Consider the following 23,699-nt stretch of genomic DNA (forward strand, 5'->3'; position numbering starts at 1 on the left):
GCCCCTGATGGTATTTTTAGACTCTCAGTGGGCCCCTGATGGTATTTTTAGACCCTCAGTGGGCCCCTGATGGTATTTTTAGACTCTCAGTGGGCCCCTGATGGTATTTTTAGACCCTCAGTGGGCCCCTGATGGTATTTTTAGACCCTCAGTGGGCCCCTGATGGTATTTTTAGACCCTCAGTGGGCCCCTGATGGTATTTTTAGACCCTCAGTGGGCCCCTGATGGTATTTTTAGACCCTCAGTGGGCCCCTGATGGTATTTTTAGACCCTCGGTGTGTTCCCCTCTATTAAACCCGATCGCTGTTAATCCAGCTTCCTGTGTTTGTCGCCAATCCCCGGAACCATTTTTACGGTTTGCTGTCAGCGCTCCAAACAGCCCCCCCAAGGTCCACGGTAACAATCTCACTTCCCCCCATCATCCATGCCGCTGGGCACAGCCGTTTGTTCCCCTTCTACACAATGTCTCATCACGTCCCCTCTCCTGTCAAACTCGGGGACTTGTTTGGCTCGTTCCTGAAGGACCTGCTGACTATCCAGTCCTACATAGTGACTCACTACCTCTCCTGGGTCTCTGTCTGCGTCCTCTCTCTTTACCTGAATCACTGGCTCCATAGGTGGGGGCAGCTCTCTGAGTCTGGGCTCACAATCCCCACTATGGGACTGTGCTGCCTTCCCTGCCAAATCTTCCCAGTCTCCCTCATCCAACTCCCTTCCTTCCCCCTCTTCACCAGGCGGCACTATCGTTCACACTATCCCCCCTTTTACTCTCAACACCGCCGGGAACTTTAGTGTCTCTCGCTGACAGTGAGTGCGACTCACTTCATCTCCCTCCCCAACCTGTTTAACCAACTCAAACTGGCTTCTCACTGTTGCTCAGAAATCACCATGTTCTCTTCGCAATTTCAAACACAAGAGTTCCTGATTATTATTCAGAGCTTTAAATCTCTCAAGTTCTCTGTTCTCACTGAGAACCTTTGTCTGGAAATACTCAACGTGGTTTTCGAGAGACTGGACTCGTCTCTCCACCATCTCTTTATTCTTCCCCTCTTTGTCCAAAGCCTTTTCCTTGTCTCTCTGCTCCTGTTTAAAAATCTCTTCCTTCATTCCCAGTTCTTTTTCAAAACCCTCTGGGCGCTAAATTGGCCCGTGTATCGCCCGTTGTTTCGGTGCTCCACCTCCCTCCAGTCCGAAAAACAACCTTCTTCTCCTGCCGCTCCGTCCTTGTTTTGGACTGAATGCCCATCGCGAAGAACCATACGGCTTTCTCTTGTTTCTCTTTAAGTTCCTTGTCCTGAATTAATTGATGAAATCTCCCCTGACACGCCCTCATCGTGTCTGCCTGGCTTTCCATGCCCTGAAACTCTTCCTCCCACTTCGGAAGTTTCTCAGCTATATGGGCAGATATTTGTCCTTCCATATCGGCCATAACAGCACTGAGCTCAGACAGAGCTCACTGTCTGCGGTAGTTTACACTCCTTTTAAACTCAGGATCCACGTCACGCACTGAAACCTGAAGCATTTTCTCATTAACCCTGTGAGGCTCGGCTTAAACAAGGTACAGAGTGGAGAGAGAAACTTCGATAAACTTCGATAAAATTAGACAAACTTAGTCACAGACACAAAGAGTACTTCCCTTTTTGTTCCTTTTATTACAACAAAAATAAATACTCAATACACAATCCCAATTTCGATTACAGATGTTAACAATACTCAGTAACTAAATTTACTCCATCATTCAGTCGCCAAATACACACAACCTTTGTTCGGACTGCACTGCACCCAGAATCAAGGAGTGATCAGCTCCCTCCATCCTCCCATCTTCCACCCTCCGTAAACTTCAACTCATCCAAAACTCTGCTCCCGTATCCTAACTCTCACCAAGTCCCGTTCTCCCATCACCCCCTGTGCTCACTGACCTACACTGGCTCCCGGTCCGGGAACGCCTCGATTTTAAAATTCTCATCCTTGTTTTCAAATCCCTCCATGGCCCTCGCCCCCTCCCTATCTCTGTAACCTCCTCCAGCCCTACAACCCTCCGAGATCTCTGCGTTCCTCCAATTCTGGCCTCTTGTCCACCCCCACTCCCTTCACCCCACCATTGGTGGCCGTTCCAGGTGCCACGGGACAGGCCCCCTACAGACACAAGTAAAGATTGCAGCAATGTGAGTGAACACGGCCAGCCCGGCCCAGGACACAATCCTTCCCATCAAACCTCTCCAGGAGCACCAGATCTCAGAGAAGACCGAGTGTTCCAGCATAGTGTCACAAGGTACACTGCACAATGGGTCAGTCTAAGGCCCAGGGTCCTAGGTGAGGTATAATCCCCATCCTCAAATCCTCAGCACAACCAGCTCCCCCTCTCAAGGTGACAGATTCCATCCTCCAGTATATTAAACAGCTGCAGGGTCTCACTGAGCAGCTGACGGGACCCAGAAGTTTGTTGCTCACCAGTCCTGGTTTCGAAACCTCCAGTTCTCCCTGTTTAAATTAATTCATTCCACTGCTGCCAGGAATATTAACCTCCACAACCCAGCCAGACGTCTGGAATTCCCTCCTCACTCCCCCAACATATTCACTTAAAGCCTCGGCCTGACGATGGCCCAGAACGATTGGACCTTCAGTTTGTTAGCTGAAGGGAAGTGGATGCTGCAGCAGCTCAGGCACCTTTAATAGAACAAGAGGTCACCAGGTGATTCCTGGGGTCAGAGAGAAGCTTTACTCTCTCCCTGACCTCACCTGGGCCTGATTCACACTGATGATGGGTTCAAAAAAACTCTTCCTTCCCACAAAAAAAGCTCGTATTGCCAGATCTGCGATGTATTAAACCCCAGTTGATCAATGGTGGACCGTGACTGTCAAAGGAATTCCACTTCACCCCTGGGGGTTGTGTCTTTTACAGACTGTGTTCTGGAATCAGGGTTTCACTCAGTGAGAAATCTCGACAAACATTAAGTGAAAAAGCAGCGTTCCAGTGAGGAGACTCAGTCCAGTCAGATATAAGCAGCTCCCTCCCGACCCCCTGAGCCCACAGTTACTGCTCTTCACAACCTGGTTTGCTGCTCGTTCAGCTGCTGTTGAACTCAAGTGATTGACTTCGTACCTCAGGCTCGGGCTGATGAGTTCGAGGACGATTCTCCTCTTTCAGCAGCTGTGAAAAGAAAAGATTTCTGACAAACAGACATTGTAGAACACAGAGAATGTTCTGTACAGAGAGAGAGAGCGAGAGACAGAGAGAGAGGGAGAGAGACAGAGAGGGAGGGAGAGAGACAGAGAGAGACAGACAGACAGAGAGAGAGAGACAGCGAGAGGGAGAGAGAGAGACAGAAGGAGAGAGAGAGAGAGAGACAGACAGAGAGAGGGAGAGAGAGAGACAAACAGACAGACAGAGAGAGACAGAGAGGGAAAGAGAGAGACAGAGAGGGAAAGAGAGAGACAGAGAGGGAGACAGAGACAGAGAGAGACGGAGAGGGAGACAGAGACAGAGAGAGACAGAGAGAGAGAGAGACAGAGAAAGAGACAAGAGACAGACAGAGAGGGAGGGAGGGACAGAGAGAGAGAGAGAGACAAGAGACAGACAGAGAGAGACAGAGACACACACAGACACACAGGCAGACAGAGCAAGAGAGGCACACAGACAGCCAGAGATACACACACACACACACACACACACAGAGGCACAGAGACAGAGAGAGTGGGTGAGAGACATGGAAAGAGAGAAAGTCAGAGAGAGAGAGAAAGACATGGGTGGAGACAGAGGGACACAGAGACAGAGAGAGAGACAGAGACAGACACAGAAAGAGACATATGCAGACAGACAGGGACACAGACAGACCCACCCTTGCACTATTTGCACACTTACGATTTGCTGGGCTGTAACCAGATTTTTTCTCTCCTCCTACAAGAGACAGAAACAGACAGAACTTCAGTTACAAACAGCTCCTCGATCAGCACAGCCCCTCGCCGACACAAACTTACTCCAGAAACAGGGGCAATGACCAGATTTCCCTGTGGGCACTCACAGGAGGCTCACTGAGAAACAGGCATCGGACAATATCCTCTCTTCACCCGGTCCCTTCACTCCCCAATCAGGCCCGGTCCCTTCACTCCCCGTACGGGGCCCCGGTCCCTTCACTCCCCGTACGGGGCCCCGGTCCCTTCACTCCCCGTACGGGGCCCCGGTCCCTTCACTCCCCGTACGGGGCCCCGGTCCCTTCACTCCCCGTACGGGGCCCCGGTCCCTTCACTCCCCGTACGGGGCCCCGGTCCCTTCACTCCCCGTACGGGGCCCCGGTCCCTTCACTCCCCGTACGGGGCCCCGGTCCCTTCACTCCCCGTACGGGGCCCCGGTCCCTTCACTCCCCGTACGGGGCCCCGGTCCCTTCACTCCCCGTACGGGGCCCCGGTCCCTTCACTCCCCGGACGGGGCCCCGGTCCCTTCACTCCCCGGACGGGGCCCCGGTCCCTTCACTCCCCGTACGGGGCCCCGGTCCCTTCACTCCCCGTACGGGGCCCCGGTCCCTTCACTCCCCGTACGGGGCCCCGGTCCCTTCACTCCCCGTACGGGGCCCCGGTCCCTTCACTCCCCGTACGGGGCCCCGGTCCCTTCACTCCCTGTACGGGTCCCTGTCCATCACTGGACTGTGTCGGAGTTTCCCACATGTCTATGGGAAGTCTCTAATGTTCTGCCATTTGTGCTGTAACATTTGAACCTGCTCATCCCCGTGTGGGACAGATCCTGTCCTCATTTCCTACCTCTCTTCTTCCAGACAACGGCACCAATGACGAGAGCAATCAGGACGACGGCAGCAAGAACAATTCCAACAATTAAACCCAGATTCGGTCCCTCTGAAGATCCCGGAGTCACTCGGAACGTCCCATCTGTGGGGGGAATAAGGAGGAGGAGAGAAATGAATAACGACAGTCGCTGCTGATTAGGAAGTAATGAGACCAAAGCTGTGCCTGAGACTGAGTTCGATTCGAGTCTGCGATGTGATGGGCAGTCTGATCAGAGCAAGTTGGAGGTTAGAAAGTTCAGCGTGGCTTTGATTCCACTCCTGGGAAGCACTTTGGGACGTTTCTCTCCATTAAAGGCACTTTATAAATACAAGTTGTTGCTTGTCTGCAGATATTGGAATTACCCATCAGTCCAAAGTCATTACTAGTCCCCTCCACAAGTGATGAATCCCCAGCACAGTCTCAGAGTCGGCTGGTGGAAGTATAGTGATGGGTGATACGGCCTTTCTATGGAAGGTTGAGGAGTTCAATGGACTAACGGCCTCCTTCACCTGACACACAGATCCCAGCCAGTCAATAACTCAGTGTAACCCAGATATATGGTGCTGCTCATTATAGACAGGCAGGTTTGGAAATCTCTTGTATTTCTGAATAAAATTTCCCCGTCACCGTGGGCTGAAACTCACAATATTCTCACTTTCCTTCATTTCAGACAGAACAGAATCTCTGGTTTAACTGAGCCTCAATCTCCAGCTCTGCAGAATGGGAGTGTTGGTGACTCATTACAATGGGGGCTCCCACCAGACCCCCTCCTCCCCGAAAATCCAGTCTCACCTCAAGGCCAGAATCAGCAGAGGGGGCGAAGGGGGGATATGAGGGAAGAGACGGCAGTCGCGACTCCCAGTTCCCAAGGAGGGTGTCGATGGGAACACTCTCCCCTCAGGGAGAGGTCATGGGGCTCGGGCCCACTCCAAGAATCACACTTAATACAGGCTGAGATTTCAGTGTAGCAGAGTGAGGGCCAGGGTCAGGGGTCAGAGGGAGGGCCGGGGTCAGAGGGAGGGCCGGGGGTTAGAGGGAGGGCCGGGGGTTAGAGGGAGGGCCGGGGTGAGGGGTCAGAGGGAGGGTCAGGGTAAGAGAGAGGGCCAGGGTCAGGGATCAGAGGGAGGGTCAGGGTCAGAGGGAGGGTCAGGGTCAGATGGAGGGTTAGAGGGAGGGCCGGGGTGAGGGGTCAGAGGGAGGGTCAGGGTCAGAGAGAGGGCCAGGGTCAGGGATCAGAGGGAGGGTCAGGGTCAGATGGAGGGTCAGATGGAGGGCCAGGGGTCAGAGGAAGGGTCAGGGGTCAGAGGCAGGGCCAGGGTCAGAGGGAGGGCCAGGGGTCAGATGGAGGGTCAGGGGTCAGAGGCAGGGCCAGGGTCAGATGGAGGGCCAGGGGTCAGATGGAAGGCCAGAGGTCAGATGGAAGGCCAGGGGTCAGATGGAAGGCCAGGGGTCAGAGGGCTGGGGGAAATCCGGCGGGGGCGGGGCCTGAACACCATCACTGCGAGGACCTCACACTGTGATTGACAGGCCGGTCGGCCGCCCATGACTTTGCCTGATTTGGTGAATGGGGCTTTGAAGGTGCTGCTCGTCTCCCGGAGGTGCCTCTCCTGCTGATCAGTGGGAGCGATGAGCCGCAGCCCCGGGGGACTGACTGTGGATCTACCGGAGTGGGACATGTTACCCTCTCCCAGGAGCTCAGCACATCTGCTCCCTCATCACCCCCTCAACCAATCCCCACCGTGGGGCCAGCAAGAAACCTCGAGCACAGAGAGAGGCAACTGAGAAACGGAGAGAAGGCTTTAAAGCAGCAATTTGGTGAGAGTGGGAATTCAGTACAGAGGGGGAGGAGGTGCTCAGGAATTTAAACCGAGGGACAACAGTAAAAGAGAAAGAGGGAGGGAACGGAGCACTGGGAGTAAAGAGAAAGAGGGAGAGAACGGAGCACTGGAAGTAAAGAGAGAGAGGGAGGGAACGTAGCACTGGGAGTAAAGAGAAAGAGGGAGAGAACGGAGCACTGGGAGCAAAGAGAGAGAGGGAGGGAACGGAGCACTGGGAGTAAAGAGAGAGAGGGAGGGAACGGAGCACTGGGAGTAAAGAGAGAGAGGGAGGGAACGGAGCACTGGAAGTAAAGAGAGAGAGGGAGGGAACGTAGCACTGGGAGTAAAGAGAAAGAGGGAGAGAACGGAGCACTGGGAGCAAAGAGAGAGAGGGAGGGAACGGAGCACTGGGAGTAAAGAGAGAGAGGGAGGGAACGGAGCACTGGGAGTAAAGAGAGAGAGGGAGGGAACGTAGCACTGGGAGTAAAGAGAGAGGGGGAGCGAACGGAGCACTGGGAGTAAAGAGAGAGAGGGAGGGAACGGAGCACTGGGAGTAAAGAGAAAGAGGGAGGGAACGGAGCACTGGGAGTAAAGAGAGAGAGGGAGGGAACGGAGCACTGGGAGTAAAGAGAGAGAGGGAGGGAACGGAGCACTGGGAGTAAAGAGAAAGAGGGAGGGAACGGAGCACTGGGAGTAAAGAGAGAGAGGGAGGGAACGGAGCACTGGGAGTAAAGAGAGAGAGTGAGGGAACGGAGCACTGGGAGTAAAGAGAGAGAGGGAGGGAACGGAGCACTGGGAGTAAAGAGAAAGAGGGAGGGAACGGAGCACTGGGAGTAAAGAGAGAGAGGGAGAGAACGGAGCACTGGGAGTAAAGAGAAAGAGGGAGGGAACGGAGCACTGGGAGTAAAGAGAGAGAGGGGGGGAACGGAGCACTGGGAGTAAAGAGAAAGAGGGAGGGAACGGAGCACTGGGAGTAAAGAGAGAGAGGGAGGGAACGGAGCACTGGGAGTAAAGAGAGAGAGGGAGGGAACGGAGCACTGGGAGTAAAGAGAAAGAGGGAGGGAACGGAGCACTGGGAGTAAAGAGAGAGAGGGGGGGAACGGAGCACTGGGAGTAAAGAGAAAGAGGGAGGGAACGGAGCACTGGGAGTAAAGAGAAAGAGGGAGGGAACGGAGCACTGGGAGTAAAGAGAGAGAGGGAGGGAACGGAGCACTGGGAGTAAAGAGAGAGAGGGAGGGAACGGAGCACTGGGAGTAAAGAGAGAGAGGGAGGGAACGGAGCACTGGGAGTAAAGAGAAAGAGGGAGGGAACGGAGCACTGGGAGTAAAGAGAAAGAGGGAGAGAACGGAGCACTGGGAGTAAAGAGAGAGAGGGTGGGAACGGAGCACTGGGAGTAAAGAGAGAGAGGGAGAGAACGGAGCACTGGGAGTAGAGAGAGAGAGGGAGGGAACGGAGCACTGGGAGTAAAGAGAGAGAGGGAGGGAACGGAGCACTGGGAGTAAAGAGAAAGAGGGAGGAAACGGAGCACTGGGAGTAAAGAGAGAGAGGGAGGGAACGGAGCACTGGGAGTAAAGAGAGAGAGGGAGGGAACGGAGCACTGGGAGTAAAGAGAGAGAGGGAGGGAACGGAGCACTGGGAGTAAAGAGAAAGAGGGAGGGAACGGAGCACTGGGAGTAAAGAGAGAGAGGGAGGGAACGGAGCACTGGGAGTAAAGAGAGAGAGGGAGGGAACGGAGCACTGGGAGTAAAGAGAGAGAGGGAGGGAACGGAGCACTGGGAGTAAAGAGAGAGAGGGAGGGAATGGAGCACTGGGAGTAAAGAGAGAGAGGGAGGGAATGGAGCACTGGGAGTAAAGAGAGAGAGGGAGGGAACGGAGCACTGGGAGTAAAGAGAGAGAGGGAGGGAACGGAGCACTGGGAGTAAAGAGAGAGAGGGAGGGAACGGAGCACTGGGAGTAAAGAGAGAGAGGGAGGGAACGGAGCACTGGGAGTAAAGAGAGAGAGGGAGGGAACGGAGCACTGGGAGTAAAGAGAGAGAGGGAGGGAACGGAGCACTGGGAGTAAAGAGAGAGAGGGGGGGAGAGGGGGGGAACGGATATGGGGACGGTGCCAGAGGACTGGAGGATTGTAAATGTTACACACTGTTCAAAAAAGGGGAGAGGGAGAAACCCGGGAAATCCAGGCCAGTCAGTCTAACGTCAGTGGAGGGGAAACTTTAAGACAATAATCTGGGACAAAATTAATTGTCACTTGGAAAAGTCTGGGTTAATAAAAGAAAGTCAGCACGGATTTGTTAAAGGCAAATCGTGTTTGACCAACTTGATTGAGTTCTTTGATGAAGTAACGGAGAGGGTTGATGAGGGCAGTGAGGTGGATGTTGTGTACATGGACTTTCAAAAGGCATTTGATTAAGTGCCACATAATAGACTGGTCAGTAAAATTAAAGCCATGGGATTAAAGGGACAGTGGTAAATTGGCTCAGGGACAGAAAGCAGAGAGTAGTGGTGAACGGTTGTTTCTCAGACTGGAGGGAAGTTTACAGTGGGGTTCCCCAGGGCTCAGTATTAGGACCACTGCTCTTTTTGAGAGATATTAATGACCTGGACTTGGGTATAGAGGGTATAATTTCAACGTTTGCAGCTGACATGAAACTCGGAAATGTAGTAAACAATGTGGAGGATAGTAACAGAGTTCAGGAGGACACAGACAGACTGGTGAAATGGGCAGACACATGGCAGATGAAATTTAACACAGAGAAGTGTGAAGTGATGTATTTTGGAAGGAAGAATGAGGAGAGGCGATAGAAACATCTTTAATCCTCAGCCTCAGACTCTCCCCCTGCACTCACTGATCCTCTTACCCCAGTCTCGGGTCTCCACTCCTGCTTTGCTGCTGTGATCCACCTGACAGGAGTAGGTGGCTCCGTCCTCGGGCCCGATCTCAACCCATCTCTTGATCTGGTAGGTGCCATCGTGGTTGGGCAGGATGCCAGTGGAATCAGTGTCTGAGATCGGCCGTCCATTTCTCAGGAGGGTGAGTTCGATATCTCGAGGGTAAAACCCCGTGACCAGGCAGGAGAGTTGGGCCGGTTTAGTGTCTGAGGCCTTGTCCACAGAAAGAAACACTTGGGGAGTAACTGAGAGTAAAACAGATCAGAGCCGAGTCAGTGTGAGACAGGGAACGGTGCAAACCCCTTTAAACTGGGGATTAGACCCCAGGCAACGGGACAAACCCCTTTAAACTGGGGATTAGACCCCAGGGAACGGGACAAACCCCTTTAAACTGGGGATTAGACCCCAGGGAACGGGACAAACCCCTTTAAACTGGGGATTAGACCCCAGGGAACGGAACAAACCCCTTTAAACTGGGGATTAGACCCCAGGCAACGGGACAAACCCCTTTAAACTGGGGATGAGACCCCAGGGAACGGGACAAACCCCTTTAAACTGGGGATTAGACCCCAGGGAACGGAACAAACCCCTTTAAACTGGGGATTAGACCCCAGGCAACGGGACAAACCCCTTTAAACTGGGGATTAGACCCCAGTCCCCCCTCACTCACCGAATCTCACTCCCCCCTCACTCACCGAATCTCACTCCCCCCTCACTCACCGACTCTCACTCCCCCCCTCACTCACCGACTCTCACTCGTCCCATCACTCACCGACTCTCACTCCCCCCCTCACTCACCGACTCTCACTCCACCCCTCACTCACCGTCTCTCACTCCCCCCTCACTCACCGACTCTCTGTCCCCCCCTCACTCACCGACTCTCAGTCCCCTCCTCACTCACCGACTCTCACTCCACCCTCACTCACCGACTCTCACTCCCCCCCTCATTCACCGACTCTCACTCCCCCCCTCACTCACCGACTCTCACTCCACCCTCACTCACCGACTCTCACTCCCCCCCTCATTCACCGACTCTCACTCCCCCCCTCATTCACCGACTCTCACTCCCCCCCTCACTCACCGACTCTCAGTCCCCCCCCCTCACTCACCGACTCTCAGTCCCCCCCTCACTCACCGACTCTCAGTCCCCCCCTCACTCACCGACTCTCACTCCCCCCCTCACTCACCGACTCTCACTCCTCCCCTCACTCACCGACTCTTCACTCCCCCCTCACTCACCGACTCTTCACTCCCCCTCACTCACCGACTCTCACTCCCCCCCTCACTCACCGACTCTCACTCCCCCCCTCACTCACGACTCCTCACTCCCCCCTCACTCACTGACTCTCACTCCCCCCCTCACTCACCGGCCATCAGTTCCCTCTTTCCGTACTCGAGGTATTTCCTCAGCCACTCGATGCAGGTCCCCTCCAGGTATCCCTTCACCCCTTGTTTCATGGCCTTGTTCTGGTCCCACTTGTTCTTGGTGATCTCTCCCCACTGTACCGGTGTTACCCACACCATCTGATCCTTATCGAAGTTGATCAAATCCTCCCCGTCCCAGGCGTACTGAACGAACCCTCTCGTGGTCCCATCATCCCCCAGATCACAGCCGTACATCCGCTGATACGTGTGGATTCCTGTCAATCAAACACAGGGGGTCAGTCAGACCCACACCCCCCACCCAGGGTCAGGGGTCAGACCCACACCCCCCACCCAGGGTCAGGGGTCAGAGTGAAGGAATACTGCGGAGTGATCCTCGACCCCCAGACCCCGCCCCCCCCGGACCACCCTCGCAGCCCCGAGACAACCCCTCCCCCAGAACCCCCCCAAGATCTCGCCTCCCCACAGATCCCGCTCCCGGACCCCATCGCCCCCCAGACCACCCTCAAAACCCCCCCAAGACACCCCCCTCCCCCGGACCCCCCCCCCCCAGACCCTGCCTCCCCCAGACCCCACGTCCCCCCAGAGCCCGCCCTCCCCCGGACCACCCTCACACCCTCCCCCCAGACTCCGCCTCCCCCAGACCCCCCTCACCCAGACCACCCTCACACCCCCCCAGACCACCCCCTTCACTGGACCCCACCTCTCCCTGACCACCCTCGCCCCTCCCCCGGACCGCCCTCACACCCTCCAGACTCTGCCTCCCCCCGGACCCCGCCTTCCCCGGAACCTGCCTCCCTCCGGACCCCGCCTCCCCCCAGGCCCCGGCTCCTCCGGACCACCCTCACCCCTTGCCCCAGACCACCCACCCCACCACCCGGACCCCGCCCCTGCTCCCCAAACCACCAATGATCCCCAAATCCCCCCCACCCCTGTCTCCACCCCGCATCATTCGGACAGCCACTGACCCCCGGACCCCCCTCTAATCGATGACATTATCGGACCCTGATCTTTGTACTTAAAGGGACCTCCAACCTCCCATCTATGTATTTAAAGGACCCCCGGACCCCGAATAGTGTATTTAAAGGATCCCCCGGACCCCGATCAGTGTATTTAAAGGACCCCCCGGACCCCGATCAGTGTATTTAAAGGACCCCCGGACCCCGATCAGTGTATTTAAAGGACCCCCGGACCCCGATCAGTGTATTTAAAGGACCCCCGGACCCCGATCAGTGTATTTAAAGGACCCCCGGACCCTGATCAGTGTATTTAAAGGACCCCCAGACACCGATCAGTGTATTTAAAGGACCCCCGGACCCTGAACATTGTATTTAAAGGACCCCAGACCACGATCTGTGTATTTAAAGGACCCCCGGACCCCGATCTGTGTATTTAAAGGACCCCCCGGACCCCGATCTGTGTATTTAAAGGACCCCCGGACCCCGATCTGTGTATTTAAAGGACCCCCGGACCCCGATCTGTGTATTTAAAGGACCCCCGGACCCCGATCAGTGTATTTAAAGGATCCCCCGGACCCCGATCAGTGTATTTAAAGGACCCCCGGACCCCGATCAGTGTATTTAAAGGACCCCCGGACCCCGATCAGTGTATTTAAAGGACCCCCGGACCCTGATCAGTGTATTTAAAGGACCCCCGGACACCGATCAGTGTATTTAAAGGACCCCCGGACCCTGAACATTGTATTTAAAGGACCCCAGACCACGATCTGTGTATTTAAAGGACCCCCGGACCCCGATCTGTGTATTTAAAGGACCCCCCGGACCCCGATCTGTGTATTTAAAGGACCCCCGGACCCCGATCTGTGTATTTAAAGGACCCCCGGACCCCGATCTGTGTATTTAAAGGACCCCCGTGCTTCCAGCGAGTGTCCCTCCCGCCTGCTCAGAATAGCGGGTTAAGATGGTGACCCGTGAGGGCAGTGAGATCAGGGAGGGCGAGTCCCATTGGCCATTTGACCTGCCCGGTTTCCCCCTGGCGGGCAGGTTAGAATCGGCCTGAGGGACTTTCAGGAGGCCTCGGATAAGGTGCCATGTGAGAGACTCGTGAGAGGTCAGGGTGCGTGGGGTCAGGGGTCAGAGAGCAGAATGGATTAAAAGATGGCGACAGAACAGAAAACAGAGGGTCAGAGTTAAGGGAAGTTTCTCAGACTGGCAGAAAGTGGGAAATGGCGTTCACCGGGGATCAGTGCCGGGAACGCTGTGTTCACCGGGGATCAGTGCCGGGAACGCTGTGTTCACCGGGGATCAGTGCCGGGAACGCCGTGTTCACCGGGGATCAGTGCCGGGAACGCCGTGTTCACCGGGGATCAGTGCCGGGAACGCTGTGTTCACCGGGGATCAGTGCCGGGAACGCTGTGTTCACCGGGGATCAGTGCCGGGAACGCTGTGTTCACCGGGGATCAGTGCCGGGAACGCTGTGTTCACCGGGGATCAGTGCCGGGAACGCCGTGCTCACCGGGGATCAGTGCCGGGAACGCCGTGTTCACGGGGGATCAGTGCCGGGAACGCCGTGTTCACTGGGGATCAGTGCCGGGAACGCCGTGCTCACCGGGGATCAGTGCCGGGAACGCCGTGTTCACTGGGGATCAGTGCCGGGAACGCCGTGCTCACCGGGGATCAGTGCCGGGAACGCTGTGTTCACTGGGGATCAGTGCCGGGAACGCCGTGCTCACCGGGGATCAGTGCCGGGAACGCGGTGCTCACCGGGGATCAGTGCCGGGAACGCCGTGTTCACTGGGGATCAGTGCCGGGAACGCCGTGCTCACCGGGGATCAGTGCCGGGAACGCTGTGCTCACCGGGGATCAGTGCCGGGAACGCCGTGTTCACCGGGGATCAGTGACGGGAACGCTGTGTTCACCGGGGATCAGTGCCGGGAATGCAGTGTTCACCGGGGATCAGTGCCGGGAACGCTGTGCTCACCGGGGATCAGTGCCGGGAACGCCGTGTTCACTGGGGATCAGTGCCGGGAACGCTGTGCTCACCGGGGATCAGTGCCGGGAACGCTGTGTTCACCGGGGATCAGTGCCGGGAACGCTGTGTTCACCGGGGATCAGTGCCGGGAACGCTGTGTTCACCGGGGATCAGTGCCGGGAACGCTGTGTTCACCGGGGATCAGTGCCGGGAACGCCGTGCTCACCGGGGATCAGTGCCGGGAACGCCGTGTTCACGGGGGATCAGTGCCGGGAACGCCGTGTTCACTGGGGATCAGTGCCGGGAACGCCGTGCTCACCGGGGATCAGTGCCGGGAACGCCGTGTTCACTGGGGATCAGTGCCGGGAACGCCGTGCTCACCGGGGATCAGTGCCGGGAACGCTGTGTTCACTGGGGATCAGTGCCGGGAACGCCGTGCTCACCGGGGATCAGTGCCGGGAACGCGGTGCTCACCGGGGATCAGTGCCGGGAACGCCGTGTTCACTGGGGATCAGTGCCGGGAACGCCGTGCTCACCGGGGATCAGTGCCGGGAACGCTGTGCTCACCGGGGATCAGTGCCGGGAACGCCGTGTTCACCGGGGATCAGTGACGGGAACGCTGTGTTCACCGGGGATCAGTGCCGGGAATGCTGTGTTCACCGGTGATCAGTGCCGGGAACGCTGTGCTCACCGGGGATCAGTGCCGGGAACGCCGTGTTCACTGGGGATCAGTGCCGGGAACGCTGTGCTCACCGGGGATCAGTGCCGGGAACGCTGTGTTCACCGGGGATCAGTGCCGGGAACGCTGTGTTCACCGGGGATCAGTGCCGGGAATGCTGTGTTCACCGGGGATCAGTGCCGGGAACGCTGTGTTCACCGGGGATCAGTGCCGGGAACGCTGGGTGCTAAATTGGGCCGAGTAGCGCCCGTTGTTTCGGCCTCTCCAACATCTTGGATGCACACGCACGTTTCCAGCGTGACGTGCCCCAGACGCCATCTTGGTCTAGGAGTTTGCGTCGGCGCAGATAACGAACGCTGGAATCATGTAAAGTCGGGAGAAAATGGCTTCAATCAGTGTCCAACGCTGATTTAAAGTGATAGACACCATTTTGGGACTTAACGCTCAACTCAACGCACAGTCTTAACCCCGACCATCTGAACGTGTCTTAGAGTGTCTGGAGGACCCCCCACCGGCGCTATTTAAAGGGACCATGCAGGATTTACAGGTTAGTGGCTGGATTATTGCTTCTGGCTGCTGAGACATTTGTAACTGTTTTTGGAGGTCTCCTAGACTTGAATACTAGGACACGGGGACATAGTCTAACATTTAGAGCCAGGACGTGCAGGAGTGAAGTTAGGAAATGCTTCTACACACAAAGGGTGGGAGATGTTTGGAACGCTCTTCTGCAGACAGCAGTTGATGCTAGCTCACTTGTGAATGTTAAATCTGAGATTGATCGATTTCTGTGAACCAAGGGTATTATGGGATATGGGGCTAAGGCGGGTATATGGAGTGAGGTCACAGGTCCACCATGATCTCATTGAATGGCTCGAGGGGCGAAATGCCACGGCCACTTGCTGCCTCTTGATATGCGCCACCTTCTCCTGCAAGAAAGCGGGACGTGTGCCTGGGTGATGTGCCTGTCATGGTTGAATAGCTCCCAGTGTGTGTGGCCTGTGAGTTGTGGGTGGGCGGCTTGAAACAGTGGTAATGTGTAAGGGTGAGAGGAAGCATCTGATTGGAAGAGTTGAGTATTGATGGAAAGAGTTTGTTGGTATGTGGGTGATGGGGGGTGTCGTGTGTGGGGCAGTTGGTTGGAGACACCACTTGACAGTTGACCTCACTCACCTTGACCACTCATGTCAGAGCATTGAACTTCTTCCTGCACTGCATCCATGTTCGTGATGCTGTGGGCCTGGCATTGACTTCCTCCCCCCGCTGCCTTTTGAGTATATGTCTGGAGGGCCTCTTTCCCCCCCCGCCCCCCGCGGATATAGGATGTCCCTCCTTCTGTCCACCTCTTGCGCCCAAGGTCTCTCGTGCATCAGCAGAGAACCTTGGTGCATGCACTCTCACAGGCCTGGTACCAACTCAGATCGGCAGATTGGTGAGGTCTGGTGTGCAGATTGGAGGATGTGGGATTTAGTAGTGTGCAACCTTTATTCAATGTTTTAACATAACTCATCATTGTGTAAACATAGGGATGGGACCTGCATCTGTGTTTTATGTGTACGATGTCTGATCTCCGTTCAGACTCCGTGCAGACTGCTATTTTCAGCAAATAACAGGTACCAGCTCCCTTTAAGAGATTTCTAAGAAACATCCTCCCTTTAAGAGATGGCGCTCCCCCTGGTGGTGGAAGGTGTGAATTGCATTGATTCCAGGTGTGAGGCCTGGGATGGAACGCTGATTACAGGCCGAGGACTCACCGCCCGATTGGTTGGTCCGGGTCGAGAGGATCTCAATCGCGACTTTCCCGGTCCGCTCCGAGATCTGTGCATTCCGTGTGTTCCCCTCCCAGTACTCGGGCCCCTCGCTCTCCTCCATCCAGCGCTGCCGCGGGATCATCGTCCTCCGCTCGCTGTTATATTCAACAAACTGGGCCTCGTCCACATAACCGACAACAACAAACTCCGGAAAACCAGGGATCGGGGTCATTGAGGTAAAGAAATACCGGAGAGAGTGAGAGCCTGAAACACAGAGAGAGAGAGGTCAGGGCATGAACCCCAAAACACCAACCCCAGAGAGAGAGAGAGATCAGGGCATGAACCCCAAAACACCAACCCCAGAGAGAGAGAGAGATCAGGGCATGAACCCCAAAACACCAACCCCAGAGAGAGAGAGAGATCAGGGTATGAATCCCAAAACACCAACCCCAGAGAGAGAGAGATCAGGGCATGAACCCCAAAACACCAACCCCAGAGAGAGAGAGATCAGGGCATGAACCCCAAAACACCAACCCCAGAGAGAGAGAGATCAGGGCATGAACCCCAAAACACCAACCCCAGAGAGAGAGAACAGGGCATGAACCCCAAAACACCAACCCCAGAGAGAGAGAGAGATCAGGGCATGAACCCCAAAACACCAACCCCAGAGAGAGAGAGATCAGGGCATGAACCCCAAAACACCAACCCCAGAGAGAGAGAGATCAGGGCATGAACCCCAAAACACCAACCCCAGAGAGAGAGAGAGAGATCAGGGCATGAACCCCAAAACACCAACCTCAGAGAGAGAGAGATCAGGGCATGAACCCCAAAACACCAACCCCAGAGAGAGAGAGAGATCAGGGCATGAACCCCAAAACACCAACCCCAGAGAGAGGGAGATCAGGGCATGAACCCCAAAACACCAACCCCAGAGAGAGAGAGAGATCAGGGCATGAACCCCAAAACACCAACCCCAGAGAGAGAGATCAGGGCATGAACCCCAAAACACCAACCCCAGAGAGAGAGATCAGGGCATGAACCCCAAAACACCAACCCCAGAGAGAGAGAGAGATCAGGGCATGAACCCCAAAACACCAACCCCAGAGAGAGAGAGAGAGAGATCAGGGCATGAACCCCAAAACACCAACCCCAGAGAGAGAGAGATCAGGGCATGAACCCCAAAACACCAACCCCAGAGAGAGAGAGAGATCAGGGCATGAACCCCAAAACACCAACCCCAGAGAGAGAGATCAGGGCATGAACCCCAAAACACCAACCCCAGAGAGAGATCAGGGCATGAACCCCAACCACATGCCAAATTCCCAAACAAATCCAACCCAACACAGATCCCCTGTAAATAAACCCCAACACAAGAGGGAGAGGGGCCTGGGTTAACACACCCACTGACAGAGGGAGAGGGGCCTGGGGTAACACACCCACTGACAGACTGAGGGAGAGGGGCCTGGGGTAACACACCCACTGACAGACTGAGGGAGAGGGGCCTGGGGTAACACACCCCCTGACAGACTGTGGGAGAGGGGCCTGGGGTAACACACCCCCTGACAGACTGAGGGAGAGGGGCCGGGGTAACACACCCACTGACAGACTGAGGGAGAGGGGCCTGGGGTAACACACCCCCTGACAGACTGAGGGAGAGGGGCCTGGGGTAACACGCCCACTGACAGACTGAGGGAGAGGGGCCTGGGGTAACACACCCACTGACAGACTGAGGGAGAGGGGCCTGGGGTAACACACCCACTGACAGACTGAGGGAGAGGGGCCTGGGGTAACACACCCACTGACAGACTGAGGGAGAGGGGCCTGGGGTAACACACCCACTGACAGACTGAGGGAGAGGGGCCGGGGTAACACACCCACTGACAGACTGAGGGAGAGGGGCCTGGGGTAACACACCCACTGAGGGACTGAGGGAGAGGGGCCTGGGGTAACACACCCACTGACAGACTGAGGGAGAGGGGCCTGGGGTATCACACCCCCTGACAGACTGAGGGAGAGGGGCCTGGGGTAACACACCCCCTGACAGACTGAGGGAGAGGGGCCTGGGGTAACACACCCACTGACAGACTGAGGGAGAGGGGCCTGGGGTAACACACCCACTGACAGACTGAGGGAGAGGGGCCTGGGGTAACACACCCACTGAGGGACTGAGGGAGAGGGGCCTGGGGTAACACACCCACTGACAGACTGAGGGAGAGGGGCCTGTGGTAACACACTCACTGACAGACTGAGGGAGAGGGGCCTGGGGTAACACACCCACTGACAGACTGAGGGAGAGGGGCCTGGGGTAACACACCCACTGACAGACTGAGGGAGAGGGGCCTGGGGTAACACACCCACTGAGGGACTGAGGGAGAGGGGCCTGGGGTAACACACACCCTGACAGACTGAGGGAGAGGGGCCTGGGGTAACACACCCCCTGACAGACTGAGGGAGAGGGGCCTGGGGTAACACACCCCCTGACAGACTGAGGGAGAGGGGCCTGGGGTAACACACCCACTGACAGACTGAGGGAGAGGGGCCTGGGGTAACACACCCCCTGACAGACTGAGGGAGAGGGGCCTGGGGTAACACACACACTGACAGACTGAGGGAGAGGGGCCTGGGGTAACACACCCACTGAGGGACTGAGGGAGAGGGGCCTGGGGTAACACACCCCCTGACAGGGGTGTATATAGTTGGTTATATTTGATTAAGGGACTAATTATCTTAAAATAACACGTACAATACACGGGTAAAAAGCAATCCATCAACTTTAAATCTGTAAATTGACCCAATAGGGTGAAATTTCTAAGCTGAGTGTCAGAGGAACATTTATGGGGATTCAGGTAGCACTGGAGACAAATAAATATAGACTAGAAATGTCAGCATAGTCAGTGTGTTGGGACTGCAGTATGTGGGAGTTTGTGGACAGTGAGACTGTCCCGGATTGTCACACTACAGGAAATGTCTCTGCCTTGACTCACTCCGGCTCAGAGTCGTTGAGCTGGAGTGCGAGTTCGAGACTCTCTGACACATGAGGGAGGGGGAGGAATATCGGGATAGTTTACTCCAGAACTCAGTCCCACCAAGTCGAGAGGTACAGGTACAGGAAGAGGAGAGTGTGACTGACAGTCAGCAGGGTTGGGGAATCTAGTGGAGGCAGGGAAGGAGGGGCCGCAGAGTCTGGTCCTGTCCAACAGGTACGATGTACTTGCTACCTGTGGGGGTAAGGAGAAAGGCTGGGGGAGGGACAGTCACAATGTTCACCAAGGCACCATGGAGCAGGAGGCAGTCCAAGGGGGGAGGAGCAGAACAGAAAGGCTGGAGTTCGAGGGAGTCAGTTTAACGTTAGTTGTGGGGAAGCAACTCGAATCTGTCATTCGGGACAGAGTGAGTGAGCACTTGAACAAGTATGAGCTGATCGGAGAGAGCCATGGATTTGTTAAGGGTGAATTGTCTGAATAATCCAGTTGAATATTTTGAGGAGCTCACTCATAATGTCGATAAGGGAGTGTCGATGGATGTTATTTCGATGGACTTCCAGAGGCATTCGATGAGGTTCCACACAAGAGACTGTTTGCAAAAATGAGAGCACATGGAATTGGAGGCAGTCTTTTAGGAGCATAGGAACAGGAGGAGGCCATTCAGCCCCTCGAGCCTGTTCCATCATTCAATCATGGCTGATCTGTATCTTAACTCCATCTCCCGCCTTGGTTCCGTAACCCTTAATACCCGTGTCCAACAAAAATCGATCAATCTCAGTTTTGACATTTTCAATTGACCCCCAGTCTCAACAGCTTTTTGGGGGACAGAGTTCCAGATTTTAACTCCCCTGGAACTTTCTTCACACAAAGGGTGGTGGGAATCAGGAACTCACTCCCCCAAAAGGCTGAGCATTCTGGGGGTTCATTGGAGCTTTCAAAACTGAGATTGATCGATTTTTGTTGGGTCAGGACATCAAGGGATATGGAGCAAAGGGGGAAAATGGAGTTGAGGTACAGATCAGCCTTGATCCAATTGAATGGAGGAACAGGCTCGAGGGGCTGAATGGCCTGCAATGTTCCTCTCTCCACTCCCACTCTCCAGCCCGGTGCCCCTGTCCGTCGCTCTGTCCCTCTCCATCTCCCCGCTCCCCCCTCCCCCCACCCCGGTCTCTCAATGCCGCAATACCCAGCCTGGCACTGAGCCCCTCTCAGACTCCATTACCCACTGACAGAGGGTTAATGCCCCAATACCCAGCCTGGCACTGAGCCCCTCTCAGACTCCATTACCCACTGACCGAGGGTTAATGCCCCAATACCCAGCCTGGCACTGAGTCCCTCTCAGACCCCATTACCCACTGACCGAGGGTTAATGCCCCAATACCCAGCCTGGCACTGAGCTCCTCTCAGACCCCATTACCCACTGACCGAGGGTTAATGCCCCAATACCCAGCCTGGCACTGAGCCCCTCTCAGACCCCATTACCCACTGACCGAGGGTTAATGCCCCAATACCCAGCCTGGCACTGAGCCCCTCTCAGACCCCATTACCCACTGACCGAGGGTTAATGCCCCAATACCCAGCCTGGCACTGAGTCCCTCTCAGACCCCATTACCCACTGACCGAGGGTTAATGCCCCAATACCCAGCCTGGCACTGAGCCCCTCTCAGACCCCATTACCCACTGACCGAGGGTTAATGCCCCAATACCCAGCCTGGCACTGAGCCCCTCTCAGACCCCATTACCCACTGACCGAGGGTTAATGCCCCAATACCCAGCCTGGCACTGAGCCCCTCTCAGACCCCATTACCCACTGACCGAGGGTTAATGCCCCAATACCCAGCCTGGCACTGAGCCCCTCTCAGACCCCATTACCCACTGACCGAGGGTTAATGCACCAATACCCAGCCTGGCACTGAGCCCCTCTCAGACCCCATTACTCACCTGCAGAGACCCCTCCACACAGAACGACCAGAACTATCAGTCCAATCATTGCTGCTTCCCTCGACAGGCTGGGATGAGCAGTTTGTGGGAAATCCTTTTCCAGGAGACGGTCTCCTCTGTCCCTGTGCTAACACTGTACCTCCTGGTCTCTCCCTCTCTCTGTCCCTGTGCTAACACTGTACCTCCTGGTCTCTCCCTCTCTTTGTCCCTGTGCTCACACTGTACCTCCTGGTCTCTCCCTCTCTCTGTCCCTGTGCTAACACTGTACCTCCTGGTCCCTCCCTCTCTCTGTCCCTGTGCTAACACTGTACCTCCTGGTCTCTCTCTCTCTCTGTCCCTGTGCTAACACTGTACCTCCTGGCCTCTCTCCCTCTCTCTGTCCCTGTGCTCACACTGTACCTCCTGGTCTCTCCCTCTCTCTGTCCCTGTGCTCACACTGTACCTCCTGGTCTCTCCCTCTCTCTGTCCCTGTGCTAACACTGTACCTCCTGGTCTCTCTCCCTCTCTCTGTCCCTGTGCTAACACTGTACCTCCTGGTCTCTCCCTCTCTCTGTCCCTGTGCTAACACTGTACCTCCTGGTCTCTCTCCCTCTCTCTGTCCCTGTGCTCACACTGTACCTCCTGGTCTCTCCCTCTCTCTGTCCCTGTGCTAACACTGTACCTCCTGGTCTCTCTCTCTCTCTCTGTCCCTGTGCTCACACTGTACCTCCTGGTCTCTCCCTCTCTCTGTCCCTGTGCTAACACTGTACCTCCTGGTCTCTCCCTCTCTCTGTCCCTGTGCTAACACTGTACCTCCTGGTCTCTCTCTCTCTCTGTCCCTGTGCTAACACTGTACCTCCTGGCCTCTCTCCCTCTCTCTGTCCCTGTGCTCACACTGTACCTCCTGGTCTCTCCCTCTCTCTGTCCCTGTGCTAACACTGTACCTCCTGGTCTCTCTCTCTCTCTCTGTCCCTGTGCTAACACTGTACCTCCTGGTCTCTCTCTCTCTCTCTGTCCCTGTGCTCACACTGTACCTCCTGGTCTCTCCCTCTCTCTGTCCCTGTGCTAACACTGTACCTCCTGGTCTCTCCCTCTCCCTGTCCCTGTGCTAACACTGTACCTCCTGGTCTCTCCCTCTCTCTGTCCCTGTGCTAACACTGTACCTCCTGGTCTCTCTCTCTCTCTGTCCCTGTGCTAACACTGTACCTCCTGGTCTCTCGCCCTCCCTCTGTCCCTGTGCTAACACTGTACCTCCTGGTCTCTCCCTCTCTCTGTCCCTGTGCTAACACTGTACCTCCTGGTCTCTCCCTCTCTCTGTCCCTGTGCTAACACTGTACCTCCTGGTCTCTCCCTCTCTCTGTCCCTGTGCTAACACTGTACCTCCTGGTCTCTCCCTCTCTCTGTCCCTGTGCTAACACTGTACCTCCTGGTCGCTCCCTCTCTCTGTCCCTGTGCTAACACTGTACCTCCTGGTCTCTCCCTCTCTCTGTCCCTGTGCTAACACTGTACCTCCTGGTCTCTCCCTCTCTCTGTCCCTGTGCTAACACTGTACCTCCTGGTCTCTCTCTCTCTCACTGTCCCTGTGCTCACACTGTACCTCCTGGTCTCTCCCTCTCTCTGTCCCTGTGCTAACACTGTACCTCCTGGTCTCTCTCCCTCTCTCTGTCCCTGTGCTCACACTGTACCTCCTGGTCTCTCCCTCTCTCTGTCCCTGTGCTAACACTGTACCTCCTGGTCTCTCTCTCTCTCTCTGTCCCTGTGCTAACACTGTACCTCCTGGTCTCTCTCTCTCTCTCTGTCCCTGTGCTCACACTGTACCTCCTGGTCTCTCCCTCTCTCTGTCCCTGTGCTAACACTGTACCTCCTGGTCTCTCCCTCTCTCTGTCCCTGTGCTAACACTGTACCTCCTGGTCTCTCGCCCTCCCTCTGTCCCTGTGCTAACACTGTACCTCCTGGTCTCTCCCTCTCTCTGTCCCTGTGCTAACACTGTACCTCCTGGTCTCTCCCTCTCTCTGTCCCTGTGCTAACACTGTACCTCCTGGTCTCTTCCTCTCTCTGTCCCTGTGCTAACACTGTACCTCCTGGTCTCTCTCCCTCTCCCTCTCTCTCAGTCACCTCCATATTGTTTGCTTCGACAGTCAGTTTGTGCCCAATCAGAATGAAAGCAGCCTGTGAATCAGCAAACTCCAGGCAGAGGAGTCCCAGAGAGTTTGTGTCGGTGGAAAAATAAACTGTCCAAATATCCTGAACCGTCCAATCAGAGAAATACTGCTCGTTCCATGTTCAGTTGCCAGGGAGAATGAACTGAACAGGATTTGATCATTAAACAAGGAACTGAAAGTAGTTTGTTACAGAAAGTGACAGAGGGAAGAACATAGGAACAGGAGGAGGCCATTCAGCCCCTCGAGCCTGCTCCCCCATTCAATCAGGTCATGGCTGATCTGTACCTCATCTCCATTTTCCCGCTTTGCTCCGTGTCCCTTGATCCCGTTACCCAACAAAACTCTGATCAATCGCAGTCTTAAAAGCTCCAATTGTCCCGACATCCACAGCCTTTTGGGGGAGAGAG

At 55.6% G+C, this 23,699-nt stretch overlaps 1 protein-coding gene across 2 annotated transcripts; it reads right to left on the reverse strand.

The window, feature by feature from the left end:
• Positions 1-1,629: 1,629 nt before the first annotated feature.
• On the reverse strand, positions 1,630-23,252 carry LOC137310052 (class I histocompatibility antigen, F10 alpha chain-like). 2 transcript variants are annotated; one of them, XM_067978014.1, is made up of 8 exons: positions 22,382-23,252; positions 21,152-22,031; positions 16,230-16,490; positions 10,853-11,125; positions 9,455-9,730; positions 4,756-4,881; positions 3,863-3,898; positions 1,630-3,151 (listed from the first exon to the last, which is right to left on the reverse strand). In XM_067978014.1, the coding sequence occupies exons 2-8, from the start codon at positions 21,198-21,200 to the stop codon at positions 3,105-3,107; spliced, it is 1,068 nt and encodes a 355-aa protein (XP_067834115.1). In that variant the 5' UTR covers positions 21,201-22,031; positions 22,382-23,252; the 3' UTR covers positions 1,630-3,104. The 2 variants fall into 2 exon arrangements, with proteins under 2 accessions (XP_067834115.1, XP_067834116.1); XM_067978015.1 differs by having other exon boundaries at positions 21,152-21,333; positions 21,682-23,252.
• Between the last annotated feature and the right edge of the window lie 447 nt (positions 23,253-23,699).

This window comes from Heptranchias perlo, unplaced genomic scaffold (genome assembly GCF_035084215.1).
Source record: "Heptranchias perlo isolate sHepPer1 unplaced genomic scaffold, sHepPer1.hap1 HAP1_SCAFFOLD_201, whole genome shotgun sequence".
In the NCBI taxonomy this organism is placed as follows: domain Eukaryota; kingdom Metazoa; phylum Chordata; class Chondrichthyes; order Hexanchiformes; family Hexanchidae; genus Heptranchias; species Heptranchias perlo.

Excerpts from the sequence above, each read along its gene's own strand:
- LOC137310052 (XM_067978014.1), bottom strand. The coding sequence starts at position 21,200 with ATGATTGGACTGATAGTTCTGGTCGTTCTGTGTGGAGGGGTCTCTGCA. Across the intron at positions 16,491-21,151 it reads GTGTGGAGGGGTCTCTGCAG|GCTCTCACTCTCTCCGGTAT; the intron begins GTGAGTAATGGG and ends TCTGTGTTTCAG. Across the intron at positions 11,126-16,229 it reads CCGGACCAACCAATCGGGCG|GAATCCACACGTATCAGCGG; the intron begins GTGAGTCCTCGG and ends TTTGATTGACAG.